Genomic DNA, 13220 nt, shown 5'->3' with positions numbered 1-13220 from the left:
GACAAAACAAATGGAAAATGAAAAGTGGATCGGCGATGGCTAGAAGGCCGGTGACATCGATCGCCGAACGCCGCCCGAACAAGGAGAGGGACCGACTTCGGCGGAAGTCATGACAGAATGTGATTAATTGTATTTCAGAATCTAGACATACTCCATATGTTAGAGCACACTATAAGGAGAACAATGGCACCACAGATCATAGGGTCTTACAGGAGGCATGTATAGGTCTGAAAAGAGTCTAAAATTGACACTTTTATCATTATTTTCTGAAAGATGACTCTTGATACAAATGTAACAATGATGTCAAACATCTTCCTGCATTGAAGTTTATATGTGAAAATTGCCAGAACAATCTGAGATACCTAAAATATTTTGGCATGGAATCTCCCCATAACATTGTTCTGCAAATATCCGTTCTCCTGCTCTTATCTTCAATCTCCCAAGAATCATATGCACATAAAATGTACTACATGTAGGAGCCTACACACTTACTATCTTCAAACAAAGTATTCTCTGTGTTTCTCACTGACCGGACTGTTCTTGGTAGGAATCCATAGTAGACGAACAGGAGAACCAGAAGGATGAGAACATCCACTTGCGGAGGTTCCTGCGGGTTCTAGCCAACTTTTTAATCCTCTGCAGCCTGGGGGGCAGCGGCTTCCTCATCTATTTTGTGGTCAGGAGGTCTCAGGAGTTTGCCAACCTCGATCAGGATGAGCTTTCCTGGTTTGAAAAGAATGAGGCAGGTACAGTTGTTTTGATCAGATACTGTGCTTGCAAAAGTATAAAGTATTCAGCCTGTTTGTTTAGGCAAGTCTAAATTAGTTCAGAAGCAAAATATGGCTTAACAAATCACATACAGTGGCAAGAAAAAGTATGTGAACCCTTTGGAATTACCTGGACTTCTGCATAAATTGGACATAACATTTTATCTGATCTTCATCTAAGTCACAACAATAGACAAACACAGTGTGCTTAAACTAATTACACACAAATAATTATACATTTTCATCTTTATTGAATACACTGTGTAAACATTCACATTGCAGGGTGGAAAAAGTATGTGAACCCTTGGATTTAATAACTGGTTGACCCTCCTTTGGCAGCAATAACCTCAACCAAATGTTTTCTGTAGCTGTGGATCAGACCTGCACAACGGTCAGGAGGAATTTTGGACATTCCTCTTTACAAAACTGTTTCTGTTCAGCAACTTTCTTGGGATGTCTGGTGTGAACCGCTCTTTTGAGGTCATGCCACAGCATCTCAATCGGATTGAGGTCAGGACTGGGCCACTCCAGAAGGTGTATTTTCTTCTGTTGAAGCCATTCGGTTGTTGATTTACTTCTGTGTTTTGGGTCGTTGTCCTGTTGCATCACCCAACTTTTGTTGAGCCTCAATTGGCAGACAGATAGCCTAACATTCTCCTGCAAAATATCTTGATAAACTTGGGAATTCATTTTTCCATCAATGAAAGCAAGCTGTCCAGGGCCTGAGGCAGCAAAACAGCTCCAAACCATGATGCTCCTTTCACAATACATTACAGTTGGGATGAGGTTTTGATCTTGGTGTGCCTTTTTTTCTCCACACATATTGTTGTGTGTTCCTTCCTAACAACTCAACTTTAGTTTAATCTGTCCACAGAATATTTTGCCAGTATCGCTGTGGAACATCCAGATGCTCTTTTACATTTTAGTCATTTAGCAGACGCTCTTATCCAGAGCAACTTACAGTAGTGAATGCATACATTTCATACATTTTTTTTTTGTACTGGCCCCCCATGGGAATCGAACCCACAACCCTGGCGTTGCACACACCATGCTAGCGTTGCAAACACCATGCTCTACCAACTGAGCCACAGGGAAGACTTCAGATGTACAGCAATGTTTTTTTTTGGACAGCACTGGTTTCTTCCGTGGTGTCCTCCCATGAACACCATTCTTGTTTAGTGTTTTATGTATCGTAGACTTGTCAACAGAGATGTTAGCATGTTCTAGAGATTTCTGTAAGTCTTTAGCTGACACTCTAGGATTCTTCTTAAGCTCAATGAGCATTCTGCATTGTGCTCTTGCAGTCATCTTTTCAGGACGGCCACTCCTAGGGAGAGTAGCAACAGTGTTGAACTTTCTCCATTTATAGACAATTTGTCGTACTGTGGACTGATGAACATCAAGGCTTTTAGAGATACTTTTGTAAACCCTTTCCAAGTCAACAATTCTTAATCTTGTGTCTTCTGAGATCTCTTTTGTTTGAGGCATGGTTCACATCAGGCAATGCTTCTTTTGAATAGCAAACCCACATTTTGTGAGTGTTTTTTATAGGGCAGGGCAGCTCTAACCAACATCTCCAATCTCGTCTCAATGATTGTACTCCAGGTTAACTGGCTCCTGACTCCAATTATCTTTTGGAGAAGTCAATAGCCTAGGGGTTCACATACTTTTTCCAACCTACACCTCGAATGCTTAAATGATGTATTCAATATAGACCTGAAAAATACAATAATTTCTGTGTTATTACTTTAAGCAGACTGTGTTCATCTCTTGTTGTGACTTTAAAGACCAATTTTTGCAGAAATCCAGAAAATTCCAAAGGGTTCACATACTTTTTCTTGCCACTGTAAGTTACGTGGACTCACTCTGTGTGACATAATAGGGGTTGACATGATTTTTGAATGACGAACCTTTCCTCTGTCCTCCATACATACAACATTTGTAAGGTCCCTCAGTGAAGAGTTGAATTTCAATCACAGATTCAACTACAAAGACCAGGGAGCTTTTCAAAACCCTCATAAAGAAGGGCAATGACTGGTAGATGTGTAACAATAACAAATCAGACATTTAATATCTCTTTAAGCATGGTCAATTTAATAATTATGCTGTGGATTATGTATTAAACCACCCAGACACATCAAAGATACAGTCATCCGTCTGAACTGAGCTGCAGGAGAGGAATGAAATTGCTCAAGGATGCTACCATGAGGACATTGATGATTTTAAAACAGATACAGAGCTCAATGGCTGTGATCAGAGAAAACTGAGGATGGATCAACAACATTGTAGTGACACAACAATGACCTAAATGAGTGAAAAGAAGAATACAAATATTCCAAAAGGCACTAAAGTAATACTGCAACATATCAAAGCAAAGGAATACACTTTTTGGCATAAATGCAAATACAACACAACACATCACTGAGTAACTGCCTCCTTATTTTCAAGTATGATGGTGGCTGCATTATGGTACGGGTATACTTGACATCGGCAAACACTAAGGAGTTTTTCAGAAAACGCGGTGGAGCTAAGCACAGGAATTTTTCTTCCACTTTGACATTACAGTGTATTTAATTTAGAATGTTGACAAAAGAATTACAATCAATTTTTATCCCACTTTGTAACACTATAAAATGTGAAGAAATCAAAGGGGTCTGAATACGTTTGCAAGCACTGTACATGCTGTGTTATGGTTCATCTCGTCAAATGCAGTGAGCCAGAAATGTACATTTGTGTTTGTCCTGCTTTCTTCAGTCTTAGAGAAAAGGTGCTATTTAGAACCCATAGCTGAAACCTTTGAATAACCCCAGGGTTCTACCTGGAACCAAAAAGGGTTCAACTATGGGAACAGATTAAAAACCTTTCAGAACAAAAGGTTCAAAATATATCATACCATAAAGGGTAACACTTCATTTTATGTGTTCCTTATTACAGTGTAATTTTTATTTTTATTTTTTTATGTGAACAAGTTCTCACTTACAACTGCGACCTGGCCAAGATAAAGCAAAGCAGTGCGACACAAACAACAACAGAGTTACACATGGAATAAACAAACATACAGTCAATAATACAATAGAAAAGTCTATATACAGTGTGTGCAAATGAGGTAAGATAAGGGAGGTAAGGCCATAGTGAATAGGCCATAGTGGCGAAATAATTACAATTTAGCAATTAAACATTGGAGTGATAGATGTGCAGAAGATGAATGCGCAAGTAGAGATACTGGGGTGCAAATGAGCAAAAAAAAATAACAGTATGGGGAGGAGGTAGTTGATGGGATATTTACAGATGTGCTATTGTAAGGGCTGTCGTGAGAGAGAGTAGACCAAGGCGCAGCGGAGTTAGTGTTCATCATGATTTTAATTGAACAACGTGAACACTATACAAAAACAAGAAAAAACTGACAGCCAAACAGTCCTGTCAGGTGCAAAACACTCAACAGAAACAATTACCCACAAAACCCAAAGGAAAAACATGCTCCTTATGTGTGACTCCCAATTAGCAACAACGAACTTCAGCTGTGCCTGATTGGGAGCCACACACGGCCCAAAACAAATAAATACAAAAAACCTAGAAAACGAACATAGAACGCCCACCCAATGTAACACCCTGGCCTAACCAAAATAAAGAACAAAAAACCCCTCTCTATGGCCAGGGCGTTACAGTACCCCCCCCCCAAGGTGCGGACTCCGGCCGCAAAACCTGACACTGAAGGGGAAGGTCCGGGTGGGCCTTCTTACGGCGGCGGCTCAGGTGCGGGACGTGGCCTCCGCTCCACCCTCGGCGTCGCCCTCTTAGGTGGCGCACCTGGCCGTGCCGAAGGTCTGGTGGGCGACCCTGACTGCGCCCGGCTGGCGGGCAACGATGGCTGCGGCCGGCTGGCGAGCGACCCTGGTTGCGCTCGGCTGGCGGGCGTCCCTGGCTGCGCCCGGCTGGCGGGCGGCTCTGGCGGCTCCGGACAGGCGGGCGGCTCTGGCGGCTCCTGACTGGCGGGCGGCTCTGGCGGCTCCTGACTGGCGGGCGGCTCTGACGGCTCCTAAATGGCGGGCGGCTCTGACGGCTCCGAAATGGCGGGCGACTCTGGCGGCTCCGGACTGGCGGGCGGCTCTGGCGGCTCCGATCTGGCGGGCGGCTCTGGCGGCTCCGGACTGGCGGGCGGCTCTGGCGGCTCTGGACTGGCGAGACCCACTGGAGGCCTAGTCCTAGGAGGCGGCACAGGACGGACCAGGATGGGGAGACCCACTGGAGGCCTGGTCCGAGGAGGAGGCACAGGCTTAACCAGGATGGGGAGACCCACTGGAGGCCTAGTCCTGGGAGGTGGCACAGGACGTGCAGGGCTGGAGAGGTGCACAGGAGGCCTGGTGCGTTGGGCTGGCACAGTCTTCACCAGACGGCTAGCACGCACCTCAGGACGAGTATGGAGAGCTGACTCAGGTGACATCAACTCGAGGACATGCTCCGTAGGGCGAATGTCGTGCCTCATGCACCAACACAGCAGCTCTCTCATATCTCTCTCCTCCAATCTCCCCATCAACTCCTTCACTGTCTCTGCTCCACTCCCTTCGCTCACCTCCAACTTCACCCCGACTGGCTCTGGTTCCATCCTCGCATGGCACTTGCGGGGGGCCGGGATGTAGCGCACCGGGCTATGAGCGCGCACTGGAGACACCATGCGCTCCACCGCATAACACGGCGCCTGACCAGTACCACGCCGCTTCCGGTAAGCACGGGGAGTTGGCTCAGCTCTAACGCCTGACTCCGCCAATCTCCACGTGTGCCCCCGTCAAATAATTTTTGGGGCTGCCTCTTCACCTCCACCTGCTTCCCCGGCAGGTTGCTGCAATGGTCAAATAGCTGTTCCCAAGTCCAGTCTATTCTTGCCTCCAATACTTCCAGCGACCAGGATGCCATCTCCTCCCGAGCGCGCTGCTTCCTATAGTCCTCCTTGACTTCCATCTGCCCTCTTCTCCGCTGCTTGATTTTAATTGAACAACGTGAACACTATACAAAAACAAGAAAAAAACGGACAGCCAAACAGTCCTGTCAGGTGCAAAACACTCAACAGAAACAATTACCCACAAAACCCAAAGGAAAAACATGCTCCTTATGTGTGACTCCCAATCAGCAACAACGAACTTCAGCTGTGCCTGATTGGGAGCCACACACGGCCCAAAACAAAGAAATACAAAAAACCTAGAAAACGAACATAGAACGCCCACCCAATGTAACACCCTGGCCTAACCAAAATATAGAACAAAAACCCCTCTCTATGGCCAGTGCGTTACAGCTTTGTACATGTGCAGTGATCTGTGAGCTGCTCTGACAGCTGGTGCTTAAAGTTAGAGAGGGAGATATGAGTCTCCAGCTTCAGGTATTTTTGCAATTTGTTCCAGTCATTGGCAGCAGAGAACTGGAAGGAAAGGCAGCCAAAGGAGGAATTGGCTTTGGGGGTGACCAGTGAAATATACCTGCTGGAGCGTGTGCTATGGGTGGGTGCTGCTATGGTGACCAGTGAGCTGAGATAATGCGGGGCTTTACCTAACAAAGACTTATAGATGACCTGGAGCCAGTGGGTTTGGCGACGAATATGAAGCGAGGGCCAGCCAACGAGAGCATACAGGTCGCAGTGGTGGGAAGTATATGGGGCTTTGGTGACAAAACGGATGGCACTGTGATAGACTGCATCCAATTTGCTAAGCAGAGTGTTGGAGGCTATTTTATAAATTACATCGCCGAAGTCAAGGATCGGTAGGATAGTCAGTTTTACGAGGGTATGTTTGGCAGCATGAGTTAAGGATGCTTTGTTGCAAAATAGGAAGCTGATTCTAGATTTCATTTTAATTACATGTGTAATTACACTAACAAGTATTGTAGTAAATTGTAATAAATCAAAGTTACACTCTAATAAAAACATTTAACGGGTGGTAAATGCTGTCTGTAATTACAAACGTGTAACAACAAATGCTTGTTACTGTGCTTGTTACATATGTGCAAGTTTCCACTAAATTTACAAATGTAATGTTTCGCTTCTTCTCAGCCGCATCCGATTCAGTAACAACTGTCACAAGGTTGTACATCTCTCGTGGACAGATGTGCTAGATGACCGAGATTACTAATGCTGGAGGCTCAATAGGCTCTAATTACCTATCTGTGAATGCACTCTTCTAGATCTCCACTCAAATGTTGTTGCTGGAACAAAACGTGTACCATCTGGGTTAACTTCGTCCTGACGTCCTGACAACCTGGCCCTTATTTTTAGGCTTCCGGAAGCACCATCCAAGTGGGAAGATAAACACACTAGTACACCACAGAGTACATGTAATAACTTCCTAAGTACAATGTAATTACAAGATGTTACACAGGATTAGCTCGTTAAAATGAAGTGCATCTTGATGGGTACTTATTGTAATGAATGTGTATAGTACATTACCCATCCTGACAACCTGGCCCTCATTTTAAGGCTTCCAGAAGCACCATCAAAGTGGGAGGATGAACACACTAGTACACCACAAAGTACATGTAATATGGGACCGACCTGGAGCTAATTACAGAAAATAGCTTACTCTTGTGAGTGTGATGAAATAAAAGCAGGCATTCTACTGGAGAATTTTAGAACTTGGACACTGTCTAGTTGGCCTAACGTTACTGTATATCCTAATTTGACTTTGGTGCAGGTAATGTTGTTCTTCACATTACTGTCTCTGGTAAACACAGGCTCAAGTTTATTTGTCACATGCACAGGATACAGAAGGTGTAAAAGGTAAAGTGAAATGGTTACTTACATGGTGGAGTCTTTTGTTAAGACATGCAGCTACCTATCTAAACAATGTACCATCATCCCAACTCATAACTTTACTACACTGCATGTTTCTGCTGGTAGCTAAAGCTAACCAACTAGTTAGGTTCAATGTTAGCTAGCTAGATAACATTAGGCTATAACTAGCAATGCAAATGGCTCTGAGATATGAATGATATTAATACACAGATCATACACATAACGTTAGCTAGCGAGTCAACCAGCTAAAGTTAGCTAGCTAGCTAACAGTACACGTTAACTTGCAATGAAAACGACTTTCTGACAAAATTTGAAAATTATAATATCTGAAAATGGAGCTAGCTAAACTCTCTTACCCATATACATGGACGAACGCTACTCCCTCTCTGTCATGGATACCATGGTTTCCCTCAGTTTGAAGATGTAATCCGGAGACAGATGTTTTATACAACAACCTTCTTCTCTGTGTTCTCTTTTCGACTCCCTCCGCATTATTTGCAATCAAATGGCAGAATTTTCTCCATCTCCTTAGCTATCATACTCTGCTTCCGCCAGGCATTCCACTGATTTAAAAACTCCTCAAGAAAGTGGCGAGTATTAGCAACACGTATGCATTTCTTCGTGATATCTTTAATATCCACGTTAGAAAGGGTTACCTACACATACTGAGCAGCTCATCATGTTCTAGGCGGAAGCGGGCTACATAGCAAATCAATCCAAACTCATCTCTCGGCATGTCCAGCCCATCCGTTATCTCAGCCAATCATGACTGGCAGGAAGGTTCCTGTCTTTTTCTGTGGCTAAGTCAACTAGGCTCATAATTTAACAATTGTATTTGTATTTACAGATTGCATACATGTTTGTTATTAAAGCACATGAAATTTCACATGTTCCAGAAGGTATTTCTGTCCAAAAATGCATTTTGATAAAAAATAAGTGTTTACGTTCAAATGCATCTCCTGTAAAGTAGTGACGCGTGAAACGTGTCAAATATCTGCCTAAGTACAATGTAATTACTAGGTGTTACACAGGATTTAGCTAGTTAAAATGAAGTGTATCTTGAGGGGTACTTACTTGTAATTATTGTGTACATACATAGTATATTACCTTCATATATACTTACCTATGAGAATATGAGCTTCTACTTTAGTCTATTCTGTAGATTTTAACTAAGCTAGCTAGCTAGCTAGCTAGACGAGTTGGTTGGCCTACCAAAAATGGCAGCTAACATTTGGTATTTTGCGGGACAATTTAGGTAGCTAGTTTTCCAGCTTACCAGCCTAGCTAATTACCTATACTAAATCGTCCAGCACAATTTCTGTGTCCAAAAGCTAAACAAACATGGAAAACCTACCTTCTCTAACATGTATGGGTGTTTTTATCTCGTTTACAACACTTTTTTTAGTTCGTGCCAATCGCTTATGTTTGGATTTTGATTCAGGTTCTTCGAGCACAGTTATTACTATGGCGTCCGTGTCAACACAAATTGTGGGCATGTTCGAGGTCGTCGTTATTTCGAACTCATTGTGCAGATGGATCTTGACATTATGCCTTAATTCCTGGGATAAATAAATAAGTGCACAAATGCATCCTGTCCAAAAGTTAGAATGTTCTTCAACCGTGAAACCATTGCAAGGTTACATGATGAAATAAGCTTTGTCTTCTGACAATTTTAAGTGTATTAATTGACACTTGGCTAAGCCCCTCCCCCTTGGTTACTGTTGCAACCTCGGACAAGATTTTCTCGGGAAGCCCAATTCAACACTCAAACCGCTGGCGAAATCCCCTCAAACTGTGTTTCTAATACACAGTCAAATGAAACAGACAGTGGTGATTTTAGCATGTAAATCTTGGTGGGGCAAACATTTTTAAATGTGGGATGCATGCCAGCAAAGCCACTACACAACACAACATTAAATAATACATTAATTGCACTATACCACTGCTACACCTAGATATCAGCGGCGCCTTGTCTGGCAGTGAAACAGTTCATTCAGCATCATTTACTGCCTTTTTAAAAAACATAGTTGATATGGCTGACTTGCTTAAACAAATGTGGGTTCTACTGACAATTGAGATGTACAAACTATGGCATAAGGGGACAACAATCGGATAAGAGGCAAACCGTAATTTCGATTAAGACGTCAATGAGCGAGCTAGGACTGACGTAGTCAATATAACTATTTGTTCAGCATTGTTGAAATGTACAGCGAAAGTATTCAGAACATGGGCCATTCTTACAGTGTTCTACCTGTACACCAAGTCAGAAATGTCGGATAAATAAAGGGGGCATATAAGCAGACAATGGAAGCTCTTGCAATATTCAATGATTACATTTCTCAAAAACAGGTTGTAGGCTACATGTGCACCACCAAGTCAGAACGGTAGGCGAAATTATCAGGTGAGAATAGACCAAATTATTAGGGTGAGGCACATGGGCTACTAACAGCTTACCACACAACATACACTTAGTATTACTTTCTTAGCTCCAGCATACATATTTCCCTGGCATATTACATCATTTATGCAGCAGCATACAAGACATGTTTGGACTCACCTTGTTGTGCTGTGCTCACTTGAACAGGAAGGTGGCGTGGCGGTCCTTCGTGGGCAAATTTTGTCATCAAACTTTGTCATCATATTCTGGCACTCCCTGGATTTATTGTGCTTTCAAGACAACTGAGAACGCAAAGAAAAAAAAGGTTGAATCATTATGACGTCAGTGATCTTCAGGTCGTACCTCTAGAAAGAGGCCCGGGTTCCTGATTTACAATTCCGACTTGGGTGAAAGTTCAAAACGTATTTTCCAAGTCGTAGCTCATTTTTCCTGAGGTCACAGTTGTCTTGAACGCACTAAAGTCAGATTTTGCAGTTTTCAGTTAACAGCTGTTTTGAGCGCAGCACAAATCCTGCTTCATTGACAGCATCATTTTAAACTAGGAAAAGAGACCCTTAATCTTAGACTTGGGACCACACAGCCACTCCACTGAATAGCAGGCTAATGATTGCTTTGCAGTGCTTGCAGTTAGCCACTGATTCCTTCCAAACCACTCAACTTATTGTGTAATGTTTAAGTCCAATGGCCGATGAGCACTAATACGTTTTATTTATAATTTCTCTTCATTATTTCTCTTCATATGACAACGATTAAAAAGGATTTGCCAGTAGATTGTCGACTTGATTTATGATGATGACTGCTAGCTTGCTAGCTAAGATTTTGAAGGTATGATGCTGACATGATCAGTCCAATCAAAGCTACTGTAGATATAACGTGATTTGACATCATTTATCTGTTGCCAATGACCTTGAGCCTTCTTGGATGGGCGCCTCTAATGTAACTCTATGGCAGCACCTAGGGGGCTAGAATTTTTTAACTCTACCCTTAGCCTCTTACATCTAGACGTTCCGCTAGCGGAACACCTGCTCCAATATCCAATGATAGGCGTGGCGCGAATTACAAATTCCTCAAAAATCCCCAAAACTTCAATTTTTCAAACATATGACTATTTTACACCATTTTAAAAACAAGACTCTCCTTTATCTAACCACACTGTCCGATTTCAAAAAGGCTTTACAGCGAAAGCAAAACATTAGATTATGTCAGCAGAGTACCCAGCCAGAAATAATCAGACACCCATTTTTCAAGCTAGCATATAATGTCACAAAAAACAAAACCTCAGCTAAATGCAGCACTAACCTTTGATGATCTTCATCAGATGACACTCCTAGGACATTATGTTATACAATACATGCATGTTTTGTTCAATCAAGTTCATATTTATATCAAAAACCAGCTTTTTACATTAGCATGTGACGTTCAGAACTAGCATTCCCACCGAACACTTCCGGTGAATTTACTAAATTACTCACGATAAACGTTCACAAAAAACATAACAATTATTTTAAGAATTATAGATACAGAACTCCTTTATGCAATCGCTATGTCCGATTTTAAAATAGCTTTTCGGTGAAAGCACATTTTGCAATATTCTGAGTAGATAGCCTGGCCATCATGGCTAGCTATTTTGACACCCACCAAGTGTGGTACTCACCAAACTCAGATTTACTATAAGAAAAATTGGATTACCTTTGCTGTTCTTCGTCAGAATGCACTCCCAGGACTTCTACTTCAATAACAAATGTTGGTTTGGTTCCAAATAATCCATAGTTATATCCAAATAGCGGCGTTTTGTTCGTGCGTTCAAGACACTATCCGAAGGGTAAAGAAGGGTGACGCGTTTCGTGACAAAAAATTTCAAAATATTCCATGACCGTACTTCGAAGCATGTCAAACGCTGTTTAAAATCAATTTTTATGCGATTTTTCTCGTAAAAAAGCGATAATATTCCGACCGGGAAACCCTGTTTTCATTTCGTGCACACGCCCCCAGTCTCATTGTTCTCAGATCGACCACTATCCAAATGCGCTACTGTTTTTCAGCCATGGCCTGCAAAGTCATCATTCAACGTTCTGGCGCCTTCTGAGAGCCTATGGGAGCGTTAGAAAATGTCACGTTACAGCAGAGATCCCCTGTTTTGGATAGAGATGATCAAGAAGGCCAAGAAATAGTCAGAGAGAGCGCTTCCTGTTTGGAATCTTCTCAGGTTTTGGCCTGCCAAATGAGTTCTGTTATACTCACAGACACCATTCAAACAGTTTTAGAAACGTTTGGAGTGTTTTCTATCCAAAGCTAATAATTATATGCATATTCTAGTTTCTGGGCAGGAGTAATAATCAGTTTAAATCGGGTACGTTTTTTATCCGGCCGTGAAAATACTGCGCCCTATCCATAACAAGTTAGACTTGGCGGTGACGTAGTGTCTCCATGAGTGAAAGAACACTGAGCCAATCACGCGCCGTATTTTCTTCTGGCTTGCCCCACCACCATAGAAAGCACTGAGCTAGGCTGAAACACCTGCATTTTGGAGCTGCCTTACTCAAGAAAACAAAAAAGAGACCATGTTTGTATGCGACTTTATTAACTCAGTGACGTATATTTTATTTTACATTGTTTGCAAACTGATATGTGACATGAATTAATGCCAAAATAACATTTAGCACATTTTTCTTTTTTGTGCCAAAAAAATGTGGGGCTCTGCCCCACCTGCCCTGAATGACAGTTCGCCAATGAACACAGACTACCCCTTGCTAATCACTGTCATTACAACTGCTTCACGGGAACCTGGTTACATTATGTGTGTAGTGTGGCTAGCCACTGAATGGCTCTGAATTCACTGTCTGCAAGCAGTCAAAGCTACTAACCACTTTTGGAGTGAACAAGTGCTCTCAAATCTTATCCTGATGTCAACAGTAGATGGGAGTTGTATTCACAACATGGGTAACTTAGCAAGCTAATATACATTTTGAGGAAAAATATATATGTTAAGTGGCTAGCTAGTTAGCATTAGCAACGTTTGGTGGTCAATGAGACTAAGAGCTAGCTGAGCTAGCAAACAATATAACAAAAGTATAATTTCATCTAAAAAAATACTCCATCAGCAGGCTCTGCATTTCAGGAATCACAGTAACAAGTACCCCTGGTGAAAGGTAAAATTATTTAGCCATTTAAACACAATTATTTTAAAGAAAACTCCGTTTTTGCCATTGTGCTCACCAGTTTTCATGCATTTCAAACGTGAGCTTGTCTGAGGTGTTGGACTTGACAACAGTTGCTATCC

General features: G+C 42.4%; 1 protein-coding gene across 1 annotated transcript in view; it reads left to right on the top strand.

Annotated features, from left to right (window-relative positions):
• Positions 1 to 13220, top strand: part of LOC106580227 (transmembrane channel-like protein 2-B) — a 33673-nt gene that overhangs the window by 15181 nt on the left and 5272 nt on the right. The window contains exon 10 of the mRNA XM_014161052.2: positions 548 to 742. Coding sequence (XP_014016527.1) covers positions 548 to 742 — 195 coding nt within the window. The remainder of the gene's footprint in view (positions 1 to 547; positions 743 to 13220) is intronic.

The sequence above is a fragment of the Salmo salar genome, chromosome ssa20 (genome assembly GCF_905237065.1).
Source record: "Salmo salar chromosome ssa20, Ssal_v3.1, whole genome shotgun sequence".
Taxonomy (NCBI): Eukaryota; Metazoa; Chordata; class Actinopteri; order Salmoniformes; family Salmonidae; genus Salmo; species Salmo salar.
Note: the sequence above shows the minus strand (reverse complement) of the source record. Positions and strands in the feature narration are given on the sequence as shown.